The sequence below is a fragment of the Otolemur garnettii genome, unplaced genomic scaffold (genome assembly GCF_000181295.1).
Source record: "Otolemur garnettii isolate 467f Iridium unplaced genomic scaffold, OtoGar3 scaffold00002, whole genome shotgun sequence".
NCBI lineage: Eukaryota > Metazoa > Chordata > Mammalia > Primates > Galagidae > Otolemur > Otolemur garnettii.
The window spans coordinates 50389702-50412513 of record NW_003852397.1 but is presented as its reverse complement, the minus strand read 5'-3'; the positions used below and the strand labels follow the sequence as shown (position 1 = coordinate 50412513).

The following is a 22812-nucleotide window of genomic DNA, read 5'->3' as shown; positions in this document are numbered from 1 at the left end:
CTGTTTCTTCGCTTCCCATTTTCATGTCTTTCTGTTGTTCATATCTTTCTAGTGCTCTTTTTCCTATTGCAAAAGAAGTTTTATCTATTGGCCCATTTAGGGACATTTTTTTTTTTTTTGAGACAGAGTGTCACATTATCCCCCTCATTAGAGTGCAGTGATGTCACAGCTCACAGTAACCTCAAACTCTTGGGCTTAAATGATTCTCTTGCCTCAGCCTCTCAAGTATCTGGGACTTGAGACAGAGTCTCACTATGTCACCCTCATTAGAGTGCAGTGATGTCATAGCTCACAGTAACCTCAAACTCTTGGGCTTAAATGATTCTCTTGCCTCAGCCTCTCAAGTATCTGGGACTATAGGCATCCACCACACTACCTACTATTTTTTTGTTGCTGTTGGCATTGTTGTTTAGCAGACTGGGCCAGATTTGAACCTCCCTGCCTCTGTGTATGTGGCCTGTGCCTTAACCAGTGAGTTATGGGTGGTGAGCCTGAAGGACATCTCAATTGCTCATGGGGTTTGGTAGTTATGAATACAACTGCTGTAAATATGATGCTGGAGGTTTTGTGTGTGCATCAATTTTTTTTCCTCCTTTGGGTAAATACCAGAGTACAGTTGCTGTGTTGTATGGTAAGAGTATGTTAGTAAGAAACTGCCAAACTGTTTTTTGTAGTACCCATACCCTTTTGTCTTCCCATCAATAATGAAGGAGTTGTTGCTTTCCTTCTTTGCCAGTGTTTGATGTCAGTGTTTTGGGCTTTGGCCATTTTAATAGGTATGTAGTGATATCTTGTTTTAATTTGCATTTCCCTGATGACCTATGGTTTTGAGTATCTTTTTGTGTCCTCCTTGTCATCTCTGTATCCTCTTTTGTGAAGTGCCTGTTCAAATGTTTTGCCCATTTTTAATTGTGTTGTTCGTTTACTTCCTGCTGAGTTTTAATGGTTGAGTTTTTTGTATATTTTGTGTAGCAGTCTGTTATTAGATAAATCTTTTGCAAGTATTTACTCTCAGTCTGTGGCTTGTCTTCTGATTGTCTTGACAGAGTCTTTCAAAGCAGTTTTTAATTTTAATGAAGGTTTTAATTTTAATGAATTTTTTTCATTATTTATTTCCTGGATCATGATACTGTTGTTTTATTTAAAAAGTCACCCCCAATTTCAAGGCCAACTAGATTTTCTCCTGTGTTATCTTCTAGGAGTTTTATGGGTTTGTGTTTTCTATTTAGTTCTCTGTTACATTTTGAGTTAATTTTTATAAAGGTTATAGGTCTATATGTAGATTCATGTTTTTGTACTTGAATGTTCAGTTCTCCTAACATGATTTGTTGAAAGACTGTCTTCATTGTATTGCCTTTGCCCCTTTTTCAGAGGTCACTCACTGTATTTATTTATAGTAGGTCTGTTTCTGATCTCTTTATTTTGTCCCATTGATCGATCTATTTGTCGATTCTTTCACCATTACCATATGCCTGTAGTTTGATAATAAAATCTGGAAGTTATATATTGTCAGTCTTCTAACTTTGTTCTTTCCCTTTTATATTGTTTTAGCTATTATGGATCTTTTGCCTGTCCATGTGAACTCTAGAATTGGTTTGTTCTTATCCATAAAACGATTTAATGAAAGATTGATTAGGATTGCCTTGTATCTTTAGATCAAGTTGGGAAAAACTGATATCTTGATAATATTGAGTCTTCCTATCCATGAACATGAAATATATTTCATCTATTTCATACTTCTTTGATTTCTTTCATCAGAACTATAGTCTTGCACTTCTTTTGTTAGATTTATACCTTTAAGTAGGTCTGAGTTTTTGACCTAAATAATTTTCTTTCTCTCTAAAGAACTCCTTTTTAACATTTCTTGCAACTACAACTACTGGCAACAAATTCCCTCAATTCTTGTCTGTCTGAGAAAGTTTTTATTTCTTTTTTACTTTTGAAGGATAATTTTAGTGGACACAGAATTCTAGGTCAGTGGGGTTTTTTTTCAACGTGTGAATTATTTTACTCCATCCCTTTTTGCTTGAATGAGAAGACAGATACTATTCTTATCTACAGGTAGAGTTATTTTTTCCTCTGGGAGCTTTGAGGATTTTTTTCTTTATCTTTTATTTATTATAGTTTGAATGTGATATGCATTAGATATAGTTCTTCGGCTTTTTTTTTCTGCCTGGTGTTGTTTTCTGAGCATCTTTGATCTATGATTTGTTGTCTTACATAAATTTGGGAAAATTTTCAGTGATTATTGTTTCAGTTGTTCTTTTCTGTTCCTTTTTTTCTTTCTTCCATTACACATATGCTATATTTTTTATAGTTGCCCCACAGTTTTTGCATATTCTCTTCTATCTTTTGTTGTAGTCCCCCTACCGCACCCCCAGTTTCTTTTTTTTCTTTTCTGTTTTGGAAAATCCTATTGAGAAATCCTCCAGTTCTGAGATTTGGCAATATCCAGTCTCCTAATAAGACATTCTTCATTTTTGTTACCATGTTTTTGGTCTCTTTTTTTTTTTGGACTTTCTTATAATTTCCATCTCTCTGCTTACTCGTCTATTTGCTTTTTTCTTTCTTTCTTTTTTTGTATACTGTCTACTTAAATTCATTAGATCCCTTGGCATATTAATCATCATTTAAAAATATTCCTATTCTGAAAATTTAAATATACCTGTCATGTTTGTGTCTGGTTCTGATACTTGCTTTCCCATTTTGAACTGTTTGTTTTATTGTGTTGCCAGTTAGTATTCCTTGTAAATACTTCCTAGACAGGCCTTTAATAACATGGAGGTAAGGCGGGGGGGTGGGGGGGGAGTCATGTTCTATAGTCCTGTGAGTAGGTCTCCATCTTTTAGTGATTCTGTACTTTTGGACTAATAACTACACCAAAGTTCCTCAGTTTTTCCTGTCCTCCCTTCACTTAGGTGGGATACGATGGGTGAGGTCAGACATTTCCCTTTTTTGCATGGAAGGATGTAGGAAGCTGGAGTTAGTAATATCCAGCTTTATTTGGAATAGAGGAAACTAGAGCACCTGAACTTGGGTATTTCCCTACAGTCAGTTAGGCTCTGATAAAACCCCAGCAGGTTATGCTCTCCTTAATAGTTTTTCCTAAGGGTGAACATTGTTAAGAGGCAGGGAATACTGTGGCACATTTTGAAACAGTTCTTTTTCCATTGCTTCTGCTGGAAACATGGTGGGGTTTTTCTCTGATACTTGTAAAACTAAGTGGCATTCTAGAGGTGATACTCATTATGTGTATGGGTCACTTCCATGACTGGGTTCTCTGGAGTCTTCAACTCAAGAGTTCTCTACTCTGAGCCTCCGGCAATTTGTCATTTGGAGTTCAGGTTTTCCTACTGGTTCCCACAGCAGTTTCTACTGATGGATTTCTGTCTGATAAGTTGCTATCCTTTGTATTCATCTGTATTCAATTTTTAAGCCAGTTGTTTGCCCTGTGACTTCACTTCTCTTATAGATCTGAGAAGAATTGTTGATGTTTTAGTTTAACTTTTTATTTCATGTTGAGTCAGAATGGCAACTTCTAAGCTCCTTATGTATGGAAATCAGAAGTAGAAATTACTTTTTATTAAAGTATTTTAAATTTTTCTTCAAGTTATGACCTTTTAGAGGAAAGTTTGTGAATCATTAGTATGCAGCTCTGTAAATTATAACAAAGTGAATATATATGCATCTACCACACAGGTGAAGAAGTAAAACATTATGACATCCTGGAAACCTTCCCAAAGTCTTTTAAGTGTTGACCCTTTCTTCCCAGAAATAATCACAATCCTGACTTCAACATCATAGTTTAGTTTTGCCTTATTTTGAATTTCATATAAATAGAATCACATAATCTATGTGTCTGGTTTCTTTCAGTGAACATTTTCTTTCTTTCTTTTTTTTATTCAGTCATTTGTACATAGATCATAAATACATTTATGCCATTATGGGATTCAATGTGGTGATGATTTGTACAAATTGGAGTGCTTACATCCTATTAAACAACATAGGCTTCACCACTTTTACCCTATTACAAATTAAGACATTTGTGCTCTACATCTGATAGATCCAACTTGTATTTGCAATATGCTCCATAGGTGTGGTCCCCCTACCAATCCTCCCTCTATCGACCCACCTCCCTCCCTTCCCTTCTCCCTTCCCTTCCCTCATTCATCCTTCAATTCATAATTGCCAAGTCATGGAAGAAGCCCAAGTGCCCATCGACCCATGTATGGATTAACAAACTGTGGTATGTGTATACCATGGAATACTATTCAGCACTAAAAAATGAAGACTTTACCTCTTTTATGTTTACATGGATGGAGCTGGAGAATATTCTTCTCAGTAAAGTATCTCAAGAATGGAAAAAAATAATATCCAATGTACTCAGTACTACCATGAAACCAATTTACAGTCATTCACACATACATGTGAAAAATGAAACACAACTATAGCCTAGGATGAACATTTTTTTTAATAACTTTTTTTAATGATTTATTTAGATTTTTGGATCTAACTACAGTTGTTCATTTTCATAGCCATATAATTCCAGCGTATGAATAGACCATACTTTATAAATTCAAACTGTCATTTGTGTTGCTTTTAGTTAGTGGTTTTTATGAATAATTTTGTTAATACCTTTCTTCAACATATTTTTTGGTATACATATAAATTTATTCTCTTGGAATATGTCTAAGAGTTAATTACTACATCAGAGGATAGTTCACATTTACTTGATATTAACAGTTTTCCAGATTAGTTGTACCCATTTATATTCTCACTAGCACTATTTGCACATTCTCATTATTTTCCATATTCAGAAATATTTTCTATTTTTAGTCTTATTCTTACTAATTTTAGATTTCTGGTGGATGATTTCACTATGGTTATAATTTTCTTTGTCCTAATTAGTAATAAAGAAGAGCACCATTTCAGATTGTTTGTCATCCATTTGGATGTCTTTGTGAAGTCTCTTGTTCATTTATAAAAATTGGATTGTCTTTGGTTCACTGCCAATAGCATGATGATTACAGCACCAGCCACATACACGAGGGTGGCGGGGTCAAACCTGGCCCAGGCCAGCTAACCAACAGTGACAACTGCAACAAAAAATAGTCAGGCATTGTGGCAGGTGCCTGTAGTCCCAGCTACTTGGGAGGTTAAGGCAAGAGAATCACTTAAGCCCAAGAGTTTAAGGTTGCTGTGAGCTTTGATACCACAGCATTCTACTGAGGGCAACATAGTGAGACTGTCTCAAAAAAAAAAAAAATTGGATTGTTTGTATTTTTAAAAAATATATTTTAAAAAAATTTTTTATTAACTTTTTTATATGTCTGTATACAAGCCATGGTTAACTTTATGTTTTGAATATTTTCTTTCTGTTACTTTAACTTTTCTTGATTTTATCTTTTGATGTGGGTAAGTTCTTAATTTTAATGTAGTTCCTAGTCATTTCCTTTATGAGTGGAGGTTTCTGTGCCCTATTTAAGAAATCTTTGCTTATCCTAACATCAAGAAGACATTATTTTGTATAGCTGTCTTAAAGTTTTATTCACATTTATATCTATAGTCCATGTGGAATTTTTTTTCTTTCTGTAAATGCTGGGATATAGGACTTGAGGTAAATTTTTTTTCCATGTGGACATTCCCTTGATCCAGTACCACATAGTGAAAATATCTTTCTTCCTTGCTTCCTTTGTTATAAATTAAGTGCACAAATACATGGTTGGGATTTTTGTCTCTGTGCTTAAAGTGACATTGGCCTATCATTTTCCTTTCTCTTCTTTATATATGTTTTTTTAGTAATGTTAGTTGTTAGAGGAAACTCTTTATTTGATTTTTTTTCCCATCAGAAATCAGTCTTACAGGGCTTTTGTCATATGCAGGTAGCTAATATTTTAATGTTCTTACTGAAATAAACCGATGGCTTCTTACTCCTAACCATTCTTACAGTTTCTCCCTCCTCTAAGTGTATAGTCATTTGGCGGATGAGGACTCTGAGACCCTGAGCAATGACAGTTGGTGGGGAGCTAAAGGCTTTCTGAATCCCAATCCATTGTTCTTTCCTCCATGCTATGTTTGTATCATTCTTCTCAGTGATGTTTCTCTAGCAGGTAGTAGGAAATGGGGAAGGACTCTGTGAGGATGTGAGCTTTGCTTTTTCAAGTACAGCATATAGTGATGTGTTGCTTTTTCAAGAAGCAGAATGTTTCTGTTCTTTGGTGTATGGCCTCATTATTTTATAATTTGGTATTTTGACGGTATTTTTAATCTCTAAAATACTGGACACAGACTAAAGAGTTCTCATATTTTTATAAGGTGAAGCATTAAGTTTGGTTTATTCTTTTCTTCCGACTATTGTTTTCTGATATTAACTGTTCCTTTTTCCACTAGCACATAATCTCTAGAATTAGCTTTAAATACTGAATTTTGCATTCATTTGAAATAGGTTATTCTTTTATCATTGTGTTTGCATTCTAACTTTAATTGTCAGAAGGAATATTTTTGCTTCTCAGACACTGCTCCCTTTGTGGTTTCCAAATTTTGTTTTGGATACAGTCCTGTGAGGTTAAGTTTTTTTTTGCCCACCCCTTATGTTTATGTTACAACCATTCTTCTTTGTTAAAACTACTAAACTTAATTCATAAAGCCCATTAAATCAAATAGTTTTAAAATAATAATTAAAAAGGTTTTTTCCTTTATCATATATTTTTTAAAAGGTAATCTCTGGCATTAGCATAACACTAGATCAATTACATACATTAGATCAATTAAACTGAACTGACAGTCTGGAAGTAAACTCTTGGGCTTGGTGCTGTGGTTCACATCTGTATTCTGTAAGCACTCTGGGGGGCCAAGGCAGGAGGATCTGTGGAGCTCAGGAGTTCTAGACCAGCCTGAGCAATAGTAAAAGCCCTCTGTACTAAGAATAGAAAAATGAGCCAGGCGTTATGATGGACACCTATAGCCCAGTTACTTGGGAGGCTGAGGCAGGAGGATTGCTTGAACCCAGGAGTTTGAGTTTGCTGTTAACTAGGCCAACACCATGGCATTCTAAGCCTAGGGCAATAAAGTGAAGACAGTGTTTCAAAAGAAAGAAAAGAATTAAACTCTTATATTTATGGTCCAATGATTTTTTTTTTAATTTCAATTTGATATAAGGGTACATATGATTAGATTACATTGTTAGCCCTTGTAAAATCCAAGTTGTATTTGAACCTTTCACCTATATACCCCAACATTGTGCCCGTTAGATGAGAGCTTACCAAACCCTCTCCTTTTCCTTCTCCTCCCCTCCCCCCTCCTCAAATTTAATTATATTTTCCTCTTGTGTGGATGTGTTTCATATTAGTATCAAGTCCATTAGATGCTTGCTTTTCCTGGTCCATTGATTTTTATCAAAGGTATCAAGACCATTCATTAGGGTCAACAAATGGTGCTTTATAAAATGGATATCCACATGCATTGATTTTTATCAAAGGTATCAAGACCATTCATTAGGGTCAACAAATGGTGCTTTATAAAATGGATATCCACATGCAAAAGAATGAAGTTGCACCTCTCTGTCACACCACACCAAAAATTAACAGAAAATGGATCATAGAACTAAATGTAGAGGCTAAAACAGTAAAACTCTTGGAAAACACTAGGCAGTGGTTTCTTGATATAAAACCAAAAGTACATCCAACCAAAGGAAAAAAAAATAAATTGGATTTCATCACAATTTAAAACTTATGCTTCAAAAAAGTAAAAGAAAATCCATGTAATTGACAAAAATCCTTGCAAATCATATATAAGAGGCATATTTTGAATATGTAAAGGACTCCTACAACTCAATAGTAAAAGAACAGATAACCTAATTAAAAAAATAGGAAATGAATTTGAATTTCTTCAAAGAGAACATACAGATCTCCATAAGCACATGAAAAGATACCTAACATCATTTAGCCATTAGGGAAGTAGATCAAAACTACAATGAGATACCACTTTATATACCCCAGGATGACTAAAGTTGGAAGACATATAGTAACAAGTGTTGAGGATATAGAGCAATTGGAACCCTCATACATTGCTGGTAGGACTGTCAAATGGTACAGCAACTTTGGAAAACAAGTTGTAATTCCTCAAAAGGTTAGACATAGAATTGTCTTATGACCTAGTATCTCTTCTAGCTATATGCCTAAGAGATATGAAAACCTATTTCTCAGAAAAACCTATGAATCCACAGCATTATTTGTATTAGCCCCAAAGTGGAAACACCCTATATCCACTTATATCCATCAACTGATGAGTAGATAAACAAAATGTGCTATATCCAGACAATAGAATATTATTCATTCATAAACAGGGATGGCTGATACACAATAAAATATAACGGGAATCTTGAAAACCTCATAAATAGCCACAAAAGGGCATATATTTTATGATTCCACTTATATGAAATGGATAGATATGATAACTCAGAGGCTACATATGGTCTATAGCAGTGGTTCTCAACCTTCCTAATGCCGTGGCCCTTTAATACAGTTCCTGTGGGTCGCAACTCAGAGGTTGCGAACCGCTGGTCTATAGAGACAGGAAGTAGATTAGTGGTTGCCCAGGACTGAGGAGATCAGGAGAAATGGGGAATGACTGCTAATAAGCATGTGGTTTTTGGGGGTGGTGAAAACATTATGGTTGCACAACTCTGTGGATATACTAAAAACCAGTGAATTTTAAATTTTAAAGAGATGAAGTGCATGGTATGTGAATTCTATCTCAATGTTGTTTTTAAAAGATAATCTCTGAGATAATCTAATTGTGTCTTTTATATAGTACTTGTGATTTATTGCTTTTACTCTAAACTTTTAAGTATGGACTTTGGTTAGGTTGCTTTTCCATCTCTGTCCTCCTTACCCTACGTGTTAGAACCTTCCTAGAGCTTCGCATGCTTAGTAAAGTGTGTTTATAGTCTTTTGAACAGTCCAAGCTCTGTTTTATTTTTCTTTCATTAAATTTCCTAATTTTTTCTTCTGAATTTCTTAAAAGATCCTAGACTCTTCTTTCTGCTCTTAGAAGTCTTCCCTTTTCACTAGATTTTATGTGTAATAATTCTCTGTTAAGAATAAGTTTGTTTTGATAACATACGTGTAGAGAGTTTAATGACGGGATTGGAGGGATCCAGTAAGGGTCACGTAGAAAGAAAATAATACTGAGTTTGTGTTTGGGGGACCATTTACTTTAAAGGTAAGAAGGTATATAGTTATCTCTTATAAAGTTTAGACAGGGGACTAAAATCTTTTCAGTAAATACCAAACAAAAGTCAAATGTCAATTTCACATGAAAACTGGTAAAGTGAGAAGCATTTGAAGGAAAAGGAGACTGAGAAGAGACTAGGACTGTCATAAAGTGAGACTTGGCAGCAAGATGAATGGTGTGAGTTAAGCATCATCCTCTGTGTCTTTGCAGCCTACCCCAGTCTTTATAGACCTTTGAGTGATAGTGTCTACTCTGACCCTTTTTTCTTCTCTCTTTTCCCCTTCCCCTTGAATTCCTTTTCCCCCTCTTTTCTCTTCTCCCTTCCTCCTTTCTTTCCTCTGTTTCTGTTATCTTTGTCTACTATTTCATTTGACCGCTCTTCCACCAAAGCTGCCTACATCTTCATTCCTTGCTTCATGTTTTATCTTAATTCCCCTGCAAACCCTCTTCTCTCTCTGAGTTTTCTATCCTAAATTTCCTAGTCCTGTTTTCTTAATTTATAGCTAACTGTTAATCTCATACTTTTTAATGTCTTGTTTTGCTTTTTTCTCAAATAGCTCCTAAATCCTCTCTTTTGTTTCTAGGGTGTCTGGACTTAAGTCTCAGGTTCCAGCTTCTAATTCTAGTGATCTCTTCCATCTCATATCCACCTCTTGTCTCTGGGCAGTCTGCCTGGTGTCTGCTCCACCCTCTAGAAGATGCTGGTGGTTGTAAAGGGGCTTGTGTCTTTCAACTGAAGTGCTTTCAGATATGTAAATAGTTGTATTTGTTGTACTTAATGAGGTTAGGTGGTGAGTTTGAGGTGTAGAAATCGCTTTATAATGAATCCCTAGGTTTCAACTAAAAACATTTTATTTATTTCTTACTGAAATAAACCAATGACATTTCAAAAAATATCTGTACTCTCAATTTATTGGTAAGAAATGCTAGGATTTGGACCATGGCTTGAGTAAGATTATAGGAAATGAATTATGATAGTTATATACGGGTAAGTCATTTGATAGTATCCTTCTTCCCTTCCCCAAATCTTGAAGTTATGAATTTCAGAATAAATAATAGCATGATACATTGGAAAGTGGAAAAAAAAAACAAACTAAAAAAGTGCTGTCACTATGATCTCACTTCATTCTGAAGAAAATTTATATATAGATATAAAAGCATCAGAAAGGATACAGTTGGGTGGCACCTGTGCTCAGTGGGTGGGGCACCAGCCCCATAAACCGAGGGTGGCGGGTTCAAACCCAGCCCCGGCAAAATTGCAACAACAAAATAGCTGGGCGTTGTGACAGGTGCCTGTAGTCCCACTTATTCGGGAGGCTGAGGCAAGAGAATAGTCTAAGCCTAGGAGTAGGAGGTTGCTGTGAGCTGTGTGATGCCATGGTACTCTACAGAGGGCGGTAAAGTGAGACTCTGTCTCTACCAAAAAAAAAAAAAAAGAAAGAAAAGAAAGGATATAGTTAAATAAATTCTCTGGATGGTGAGATGAAATTGTGGGTTTTTTTTTTTCCTTTTTCTATTTATATATCCTAATTTACTTTTATAATGAGTATAAATTACTTTTGAAATAAGAAACATGTTTTTAACTAAAAAAAAAGTGATAACAGAAGTGTAGAAAGTAATTATGCTGAATATAAAATTAGAAGTGCCAGAGGAAGTGCTATTATATGAAGATACTATGTATTTTCATGTTTATAGGAAAAGCAGCAGATTATCAGTCATATCAGCATCTCTTTAGTTTTTTCATATTTTATATTTAATTGTTTTTAAGTTTGCCTTAGGTTTCCTTTGCATGATTTTTATGTGCTTTTTAAAGATGTGTTCATGACTGAGTGGATTTATTGTAAGATTGGAAGTAGAATATTTTTAGTGGCTTTGGAGAAATAATATATTAATTAATTTTTTAAGACAGAGTCTCACTCTGCCACTTTGGGTAGAGTGCCATGGCATTATAGCTCACAGCAACCTTAAACTCTTGGGCTAAAGCTATCCTTTTGCCTCAGCCTCCCAAGTAGCTGGGACTACAGGCATGTGCAACTACACACAGCTAGTTTTTTCAATTTTTGGTAGGGGCAGGGTCTTGCTGTTGTTCTGGCTGGTCTCAAACTTCTGAGCTCAAGCAATCTATCTGCCTCAGCCTTCCAGAGTGCTAGGATTATGGGTGTGAGCCACTGCGCCTGGCTGCTGAAATAATTTTATGAGGAAACTTATTAAAATGTTTTGTGTGAAAGCTGTCTTTTTCATAAACCTGCAAGCATATAGAGTCCTACCTGAATTTGGCTTCTTTTCTCAACTCAAGAGAGATGAGTTTGTGTCTCTGTTTAGTAAATGAGTTAATTGTAAAATTATGTTGCATAGAAAACTTACTGAATTCATATAACTTTTTTTTTTCTGATGGAGATGATGAAGGAAATTATTTCTATTTAATCTATATGTAAAACAAACAAACAAATACAATTTATTCTTTATTTCCAGATTAGAAATGATATTTGCCAAATTTGATGAAGTGCAAAGTTCAGGCGGTATGATTTTGAGTGTCTGCAAAGGTAAGAATAATGAAACTTTTCCAGCTCCCAGACATTACTAAGGTTTTAGAAAGGTTTAGACATTACTCTTTGTTGTCAAGTGTACTCTTATATTACTGATTCACAAGAATTTATTTTGTGGCTTGAAAACTTAGTTGGAATATAATAACAAAATCTTTAATTTCTGTTGATTATCGCTGGTCCTGTGACTCTTTTGGAGTGGATAAGAATTTAATAAGGGGTCAGTTGTGTAAGAGTGATATTGTTCTTTTGCCTTTTTATTGTGTCTTTTGGGTAGCAGGTATGATGACGTCTTGTCCTTCATGTTCCATACATAAAATGTGTTTTTATATCCAGAGTACTTGTTTTACTTAATTGTTGTTAGTAGAAATCATGTGGTTAATGGGATTTATTACACCTATGTGCCAGCTATCACTGATGATACCGATGAGGAGATACTTACATAGGGATTTCACTAGCATAGTCATCCTTGGCTTCGTATGTAGAATGACACCAAGTTGGAATTCAAGGAGATTTTGAGCTGTTATCTAGTGTTTATTTGATTTTGTGATTTTTCTCCTTTTTGTAAAGTTGATACATTTTATTTTATATTGGGTAGCATTTACCTGGACTTCATTCTTTAAAAATTGATTAGTCACATATGTGAAGATATATTCTATTTCCAAAGATAATATTGATGATATTTTCCTTCTAGGGACGTAGTTTCATATTAAAAAGAATATAGTTAGCTTGGCAATATAAATGATGTTGGGAAAAAATTTGGTGTATGAGTTAATAGTCAAATAATAGGAAAACTAGTTGCTAATGTAATTTAGTTAAATTTCTCTGGGTTAAACTAATACTGAGCTTTGCTATGTGGCAAGAAGTCAGATGGAATGACAATTTAGTGTTATATTGTGTCTACTCTAATCTAAACTTAGTTCCAGAAATATAAATTATGCAACCAATCCTCACCTTGACTGCTAGATGTTTCTCACTTATCATCTCTGAATAGAAGGTGTTTTAAGTACTTCATCCTTATTTTTCTAGCAGTTACCTCTGTCCATTTTTATAGAAACCAGAAAAAGTAGGAAGAAGGAGCGTTGTTAAAATTCCTTGAACTGAGATGTGTATGTAGAATAACATGCTCACTTGTGCATTTCAGACTAAGTAGTTACAACTTGAAGAAAAAAAAATATAATGCTTTCCAACAAATGTAAAGTATTCATTGTTTGGATGTGGTTTATTTTGAAAGCACTGTTACATACTTGTATTTTGTGACATATTTTCTATTACCTTCAAAATAGAAGCTTCTCTGTTCTTTTAGTTCCCTTTTCTTTTTCTCTTGTTTATCTTTCCATAAACAAGGAGGTTTGGAGTTAGTCTCTGGCATTTATTTTTCTTGGAGGGAGTATGCCAAATTTGTTTGTATTCAAGATTGTGATATGAATATTGTAAGCACGGTCAAATGTGAAAGTTAAGGTCTTCAGTGTAATATACATTGGGGTATAGAAATTGATCATATTTTTGACGGTAGTACACAAAGTCCCAAAAGTCACCATAAAATCACCATACATACGGAAAATGGGAAATCATAGCTAAATGTACCTTTATTTACAAAATATTGATTATCAAATTTTACAAAGTATTTAAATGATAGCATTTGCTAATGACTCCCTAGTATATAGTTCTAGCTGTCATTTGTCTCTTGTTTATGCTCTATACTTGGTAGTTTGTGGCCTATTTCCATTTGGATGCCTATTATGCATTTCAGGTTTAACATGCCCCAAAGTGAAACCTTACTATCGCTTCTTGCCCATCAAATCTGGTCCTCCCGTAGCCATTTCAATCAATGGCACCAACATCACCTCAAGCTAATAGCCTGACTTGATTCCTCATTCTAACTGATTGATCATTTTTACCTCTAAAATACTAACATATCTCAGATTTGTTTATTTTTTCCATCTCCACTGCTAATTCCTACTCTAAGTCTCTTTTAGCTTTTACCCAGACCACTGCAGTTGACTCTGGTCCATGTTTGCCCTGTGGAATCATTTGCTATCTTGATATCCTGAGGGATATTAAAATGTAAATTAGACCGTGTTGCAACAGAAAGACAAAAATTTCTGCCCTTAAGGACCCTATAATCTAGTGAGGGAGATAGATCATAAAAAAGTAAGCAAATGAATATACAATGTGAGTAGATTTAGTAATGGAGGAAATGTAACTATACTTTCTTTAATGAATTTAAATTATTCCTAAAAACCTTGGTGCTAAATGAAAGACTATTAAGTCAGAAAATTATGTTCACTAATTTTTTTTTATTGAGACAGTGTCTCACTTTGTGCCCTCAGTAAAGTGCTGTGGTGTCATAGCTCACAGCAACTTCAAACTCTTATGTTCAAGCCATCCTCTTGCCTCAGCCTCCCTAGTAGTTGGGATTACAGGCACCTGCCCAACGCTCAGCTATATTTTCACTAATATTAATGATAAAAATTATGATATATTTCATTCTAACCCATGATTGAATAATTTTCACAAGTAGAAAAATATAACAGTTTAATACTGAAAAATTATTGTAAGTAACAGTTTGATGAAGGAAAATGTAATAAAGGTTAAAATTTTTTTGCTCAAAATTTTCAGCCCTTTGTTGATTCATTTTTATCATGCACTCAAACTAAAACTGTAAAATAAAATTATACAACAGAAAAAAATTTTAGGACAAAGTAAAGGCTCAGCATGAAAACTTACAGAAATAGTTCATGCACACAATAGACTAAAGATACCGCAATAAAGATACCGCCTCTTCTCTCTCTTACTTGGTGTACTTGTGCAAAGCAGATTGTTTTGGGTTCATACAAACATGGCATACAATTCAAAATTGTCCTATCTGGTATGACCAGAAACTATTATGGTAAATAAAATTTTTTAGTGCATCTTTACCTGAAACCATAATAATGAAATGTCACACATCGTATTATAGTATACTGATTTAGAGGAGTGGGTTTTTTATTTTGTTTTTTTTTTTTTGAGACAGAGCCTCAAGCTATCCCCCTGGGTAGAGTCCCATGGCCTCACAGCTCACAGCTCACAGCTCACAGCGACCTCTAACTCCTGGGCTCAAGCGAGTCTCCTGCCTCTGCCTCCCAAGTAGCTGGGACTACAGGCGCCCACCACAACACCCGGCTATTTTTTGTTTGCAGCCATCATTGTTGTTTGGCGGGCCCAGGCTGGATTCAAACCCACCACCTTAGGTGTATGTGGCTGGCGCCCTAGCCACTTAAGCCACAGGCACTGAGCCTAGAAGAGTGTTTTTTGATAAAAAAGGAATTTTACTAAATGCAGACAACGGAAAGCCAGAGCATTTGTTGGAAAGGTGGTATAACTTTGTCAGACCCATTATAGCTAAAACTTTTCATCTGACTTAATCATTAAGTGGAGAAAATAAAGCATCGAGAAGGTAACTCAGTGATGCCTCTCTTTAGATGGAACGGTGGAATGATTCTCTCTGAGATGGGACATATTGAATTGAGACCTCATAAATGATATTGAGCCACTCATGTGATCAATAGTAGGAAAACATGGGCAGAGAAAATAGTGACCATAAAAGCCGAAGGATGGAAAAGAGCTTGATATATTTGATACACCCAAAAGGGAGGTCAGAGCCACCTGAAGCTCAGTGAGGCTCCCATTGGATGGGAGACCATGTATGAAATGTAGTTAGAAAAGTGAATAGGAATCATAACACCTGGCCCTTTTAGGCCATGGTAGGAGTTTTGATGGGCTTGTATAAGCAGGAAGCCCCTAATGGGTTTTAGGTTGGACCAAAACAAGGTAATTTGGAATGACGTTGTCTAACACTTTTTTCACATTTATGTTAAGAGAAATAGTCTGTTTCTGTATTTTTTCTCTTTATTCTACCTCATCTCCTTTTATGCATATCCTGATAACTTCTATGTGTCATACTGTTGTCTCTGATTTTTCTTGTAATTGCTAGATATACACTCATTTTAAGTTCTGATTGAATTCTTTGACTAGATTTTCTGAAGCAGTAGTTTAGAACAGTAAGCAAATTATATCATCAGAGATTGGAGTTTATCATTTAGGAATAGTGAGAAATACTTACACTTTTTTTTTGTCTTGAGGGTTTTTTAAACTTGACTTTAATTCTTATATTAAAAAAGTAAGTTTGGCAGAGTCCCTAAATGCAGTTGAATTAGCTGTGCTATTAGAAGAAAAGTAGTTTAAAATTGGTCAGACTATGACTGAAAGGAGGGAACACCAGCCCTAGAGGAAAGAAAAGACTGAAAGTTGGAGGCCCCCTGTGATTATGACAGGGTCTGGTGTTGTCTTGGAGCTTTCTAGGCAGTCTCCTACCCTAACCAAGATGTAAACACTAACTGTGTTCGTGGTTATGACTGCAAGTTTTTTTCTCTTCTACTGTGGGAAAAAACTATGCACAATTCTGATTTGTCTAGTGCGTGTGCAGGACACACACTTGGCCATGTAATCGTTATAACAGTTATTTTCCAGCTTCTCTGTTTGAAACAGTTGGTCAGAGTAGAATTGTTCTTGGAGGATGGCAGTAAAATAAAGCTTGGAAATTAGGCTTTGAAATTATCTTGATATTTGGCTTCTTTGAGTCAATAATGTAATTTCTGGACTAGTTTTGAATATTTTTATAACATAGCCTTTGGTAAAAAGCAAAGCAGCTCTTTTCTTAAGTTAATTTTAAAAATCTGTTTGTTTGTGACCATGAGCCTCAGGGCCTTCTCAGAGCTTAATAATGTGCTGATGGTTGTGCAGCTTGGATAGAGGGTGCTCTGCGTCCCTGCAGCTGCGCACTGGCTAGGATCTTTCTCCTTCAGCAGAAGCAAGCTTTGTTCCGTGTGGCCCTGCTGTCCACACACAGAGCAGCCTTTGATGGGCTGCCTTTGACGTGATTTGTTTACGGCAGCCAGAAATGCTTCCTGCATAATGAGAGCAGTTAATCATGGAAACTGGGCTATTCCTGTTAGTGCACTTCTAGCAATCTTCTGTTGTAAATATTAAAAGGTAACGACAAAGGGATGAAAACCTGTTTTAAAAGGTGCAAATCAGTTAATCCATCAGATCATGTGATTGCTACTGATTACATGGATATCTTTAGGGAAGCAGAAAATGATTGCTGAACACATGCCTTGTGTTTTGATGATTGCATTAAAAGTCCCCCAGCGGGATGACATTTATTGGCTCCCAGAGCTTTTCTTAGATTAAATTACAAGCAGCTAATACAAGGAGAAACATCTCACCTGTATCCATCGGCATATGTCCAGTTAAAGAATAATCTTGATCAAGCCCTTCTAGGCTCTGCTAAATAAATGAGGGTTTTCGGCAAGACCCCAGACTTTTATTTTGAAGTGGAGTAGCAGCTGTTGGCTATTGCGGTGCAGAGCTGCAGCGCGGCCTGGGTCACACAGTGCTCCGGGTGTCTGCAGGCTGCAGGCCGAACCCAGTGGCGCAGGCATTGAGCTGTACTTATTTGCTGTGCTGTTTGACCTATTGATAATAAGAGAGCTCCCTGGACCATCTGAATGGCTATGGGAGATGGTAAGTAAGATTTATTTTTCTTGTTTTGCTTACGTTTTGTACTTCCTTTTAAGGTGACGATCATTTGCTGTGTAAATTTCTCCCTAAAGAATGAAGGACACTTCGTGTTTGTGTGTGTGTACATTTGTGTGTGCATTTATGCATGTGTGTACTTGTCATTTGGTATCTTTTTTCCACTTGCTGTGTCTGTTTGAGATCTGGCAAACCTAAGGTGACAATTTACCTTCCAACCCAAGCAAGCTTTTCGGTCTTCAGTGGTGGATATGAAGGGATATTGGAAGAAACATGGAATATTTGCAAATGCTTTGAAGGGAGAACATGGCCTTTAGAGGAATGACAGATCTTGGCAGGAAGGTTTGTTTGGCTAGCTAGCTTGACATCCTTCCTGTTGTATTTGACACAAGTAAAATTCTGTGGTAATAAAATATTTAAAGAAGCAAAATGGCTTGCTATGTATACTATTTTAATTAATATGCTTGTGATTTGTCAGTGTACCTAATAAACAATTCTCTGGAAAATATTTAGTCTTTTAAAAATTCTATTCAGGGTATAATTTGATTAAAAATAGATTTTGCCAGTGTTTTATTTTGGCAAGGATAATTTTAAAAACACATTTTTCTGTAGTGCTTTATAGTTTTTTAAAGCTTTTCATATACTTAATTTATATTAACTTCCCATAAATAACTCTGTGAAGTATACAGAGTATTTTGGTATTTTCATTTCACAGAGTAAGAAACTGAGACTTGCTGAGATATGTCCCAGATTGAAGCACAGAAGTCCCAAGTGTACATTTGGTGTTGTCCTTTATAATACTTAATATTTGAGCTTTTTTTCATTATTAAACCTTTTGTTAAGATGCTAAGAGGTATACTTTTGTAATGGTATCAACATTAGAGTTTACATATAAAGGGGAAACTGAGGTTCCTCAAAAATGTTTTGCATGTTTTTTTCCAAAGTTCTTAAGGAAGACTGGTCAGTATATGGAGGTTTTAACTCTTAACAGTTTTAGCCTTCCTCTGATTATATGTATAATGACTTCTTTTCTTTTAGGAATATTCCCCTTGGGGCTATGAGGAATAGGGTACCAACTCACCAGAATGTTAATATTTGGTACCATCATTTAAGCCATTATGTACATTTACATAGAAATGTGGTAATGAATTTGGCATATTGTTATGATTTATTCCAGGAATTTTATATGACTTACAGAAAGAAATGAAAATGTAATTTTAACTACTAATTTTCAAGGTAAAAGATATCAGGATTGACAAATTAAGTTCTTATATACTCAGGGGTATTGCCAAGTTTCTTTCTTTGTTTTCTTTATCTTTAAATAAAAAACAACCCTTAATTTGTAGGCAGCTCTTAATGTTGCATTTGCTTTCGGACCATATCCAAGTTTTATTTTCTTTCCCAAACATTTTAGGTTCAATGGTTATCATTGTATATTTACTTAGTTTTTCTTTTTTTTTTTTTTTTTTTCAAATAATACATAAATACGTTTGGACTATTTAGGGATATATTGTTTTTTTTTTTTTTTTGAAAAATCAAAGTAAGAACCTTTTATAAAACTCAGAGTGTTACCTTCCATTTAATTATCTTTTAAAAAATAGAAATACCTTTGTTATGTTAAAATAATAGACTTATAAAAAATAAACAATAAAGATAACATATAATATCAGGTTATCTTGGGATTTATATAGTTCTTAAGAGTTTGATACATACTCTCTAACATAACATTACATGTAGTCTCTCTCACATACAGCACACATATATCACACCAGAATCATATGAACATGTATAACCAATGGATTATACTGTTCCTAACCTATGTCGTTCATTTTTTGTTTTATTTATGCACTTTATATACAAATATTGTCTCCTTTTCAAAATTCAGACAATGAAGATAAAGCAAAAATCCCTTCAGAACTACCTCCAAACTTAGGTGTAAACAGAGGCAAACACTTTTTATTAACATGAAGTGTGTCTTTTCCTACCTTTTACTGTGCCATTACATGCATATTAAGTATCAAAATGAATGGCTTTGTTTTGATAAATGATATCATTCCAAATGTATTTTTGCCACTACCATGTCTACTCAATAGGACATGGAGATTTTTTAATGCCATCACATGTTACTTTGGATCATTGGTTTAAACTGTTGCATGGTATGTATATATGGATATATTGTAATCATTTTGTCTTTTAGGGAATTTTAAATTATTTACTATATATAATTTTTCTAAACAATTCTGAAACACGGTTGTACAAACCATACATGTGTATGTTTGTATTCATGTATGTATATGTTTCTTAAAATAGTCTAGAAGTAGAATTCTGAATCAGAGTTTTTGTTTATTTTAAATGGGCTATAGTTAACTTGCTCCAAAAGGGACTTTACCACTTCCAGTCCCACCAGTAGTGCCTGCTATCTTACATTCTTTTCAGTTCTTATTATTTTTTATCTTTTAAAATTTTGCCTATCAGTTGGGTGAAAAAGATATTAGCCTTTATAAAACATCTGTGTTTTCTGATAAGGTTTATGATCTTCATATCCTTGGTGATTTATATTTCCTTTTCTTTGGATTGCCTTTTGGCATCCATAGCCAATTTTTTGGTTGTTTGACCTTTTTTGTTGTTCATTTATAGTTGCTTTTTATATATTCCAGTTATTAGTCTATGATCTATTGAATATGTTGTATAAGCTTAACTTCAAGGTTATATGAAAGAATTCCTTAGTTTTATTTCTAGGCAAACTTAGATTTGTGAAGCACTCTAATGCCTATTGCTTGAAGTTATGTACTTGGTGGCTTTGGGGTGATTTTCAATTTACTTGTCTTAAGATAGTTGTGTAGTGCCTTTGGGCGGTCAGACCAGATAGAGTTAAAAACCTGTAGGATTATTATGTAGTGCTGAACCCCATAATCTGCCTCAAAAGCTTGCAAGAGGAATTTGGCCTTTTGTTGTTATGCTGCAGAGTGGCTGGAAAGAAATAAGGTTTTGTTGTAAATAGACTGTTTCTAAACTTTTAACATTTTAACACAGTCTACCATTCCAGAAATGATTCTTTTAGAAATATATACAAGTAATGATACAACCGTGGTTTTCTAGAGATCAACCTTCTGGAATCACCCAGACTGACATGTAATTTATTGGTTTAGGGGTTATGGAGCAGTTGCAAAAAATTAATGTCAAATAAATCACTGTTTTTCCATACTCTTAAATATTCTTTGTGATATGCTAAGATCTGGTGATTGACATAACTGGAAGAAAGCAACCAATTAACTCTTTGGCTAAAAAGCCAAACATTTCTTTTAGGAACATTGATGTGGGGGAAAAAATTCTATAAAGAGAAAAAGTAAATTTCAAGGGACAAAGGCTAGGCATTAAGTAGTGGGCACTAAGATGAAATAGCCAGTGACTAACATAAAGTAACTCTATGGTTTCTTCCTGCCATAGCCATCGAAGGCCTTGGACAACCATCCTGTGGTTTAGGTCTATCCATATGAAGGTATCTAGGCACCTATGCCATACCTTTGAATAAATAGTAGCCTTCCTGACGCATTCTCATTTACTCATTGGGATGTGAGGTATTGAGCCCCAGTAGTATAACATATCCTCAAACCTGATGTTGCTTATTAAATTGAAACTTTAAGAAAAGGTTTTCATCTTTTCCTTGTTCTTATAGAATAGTATAGTTGATGATCTTAAAAGCTGTTCTGATCATTCTGTAGCTGTTGTGAAAATTTAAGTATCTAAAATGACTAGGTTTTATAACGACTCTAAATAAGAATCTTTATTCTGAGCCTCAGTTATTATTTAGTTTGATATTATGGTTATTAACAAATTGTTTAAGTAACCTAGTCATTTAAGTATCTAAAATGACTAGGTTTTATAAAGACTCTAAAATAAGAGTATTTTATTCTGAGCCTCAGTTATTACTTAGTTTGATATTATGGTTATTAATATATTGTTTAATTTTATTAAGGCCAAATAAAAGTTTCAATTGCGATTGTCCCTCTACTTCATCAGACTGTTAAAAGTCTTAAATTTTTAAAGGACTTCTTTAAAGGAAAGGGTAAAAGTCTTCAAATACACTTTTATTTAGTCAGTTATATCTACCTAGATATTTTAAGAGATGTTATCAAATTTTCTGGGTTTTATTAAATGTTACATAGAATGGACTTTATTTACATATATAAAATAGTTAACTATTTAACCATGCTGCTAAGAACAGAGCATCTCTGTATCAGTATTAAAATTTAGCCATTGCCTTATTTTGGAGCACTGGAATTTTCAATTTCTAATAATTTTCCTAAAATTTTTTATTTTAGTTTAAACTGAAGAAATTTTAAATTTTTACTTTTTTTTTTTTTACTTACGAAGGTAAAGTTTTCCGCTTTCATTAGTTTTAGTTTCTCCTTAAAATAATTGTTATTTAGATAGTAAACAGTGTGGTTCGGTTCAATTCACTGTCTTTTATGTTTTATGTTCTCTGTCAAGTTTTTTTTTTTTTTTGCAGTTTTTGGCCACGTCTAGGTTTCCACCTCCAGCATATGGGGCTGGCGCCCTACTCCTTTGAGCCACAGGCGCCGCCCTCTGTCAAGTTTTATATCTTTCCCTTTTATTCTGTATTCTGGGAGATATCTTTGACTTTATCACTCAATCCTTTCATTAAATTTTGGCAAACAAAAGTTTAAATGGTTCTAAGAACTTGGCTTTTTTCTTTTTGGGGGGTTCATTTTCTCAAACTCCTATGTGTGCATGTGCACACTTGTGTGCAAAATGTTGAGCTCCCTGAGTTGGAATACCGCAGATTTTCAGTTATTCCTTGTACTCACTACTGTACCTTCTGGCTTAGAAATTGTCACTTCTCTTTCATTCTTCAAGGTAGATCAGTTCTCTGCTGTTTCAGTGAGCCTTTAAGAATTGTAACTGCAGCTTTGTTGTGATGTTACTATTCTTCAGTAGCCTTTCATTCATTTTTATTTATATCTTTTAAGAATTTGTTACAGTCTTTCAGGTGCTGATTTTACCTACTCTCTGCTCTCATCTTTTTTCTTTGCCCTTATGATGTTTCTTATTTTATTGGGGTTCCATTGCAGGATTTTAAGCAAGGGAGTAAATTATTTTATGTTTAATGAAAAAATTTCAAAAGTACCCTCAGATAGAGAATATTGTAATGGCCCTCCATTACTACTTAACATCCAGCTTCAGAAAATTACCAATGTGAAGCCAGTCTTTATATCCCTTCCGTATCTTCCGCTAGCCCCACTATCCTACTATAATGAAATGTTTGTACATACTATGTGTGCATGTACTCATACACATATAAAATAAAGTGTCTTTTTAAAAGATAGTCATAGTGCCGTTTTCACACCTAAAAATTTAACCCACAATATCAAATATTCTGTGTTCAGATTTCTTCAATTATTTCATAAATATCTTTTTATAGTTTTTTTTTTTT

At 34.5% G+C, this 22812-nt stretch overlaps 1 protein-coding gene across 7 annotated transcripts in view; it reads left to right on the top strand.

Moving 5' to 3' along the window:
* CLASP2 (cytoplasmic linker associated protein 2) overlaps window positions 1-22812 on the top strand; it is a 216714-nt gene that overhangs the window by 32429 nt on the left and 161473 nt on the right. For 6 of the 7 annotated variants that reach the window (XM_023513932.1, XM_023513941.1, XM_023513940.1 and 3 more), the window contains exon 7: window positions 11707-11777. In XM_023513932.1, coding sequence (XP_023369700.1) covers window positions 11707-11777 — 71 coding nt within the window. Of the gene's footprint in view, window positions 1-11706; window positions 11778-16743; window positions 17346-22812 lie in introns of those variants that run through there. The other variant, XM_023513946.1, reaches the window with a different exon arrangement.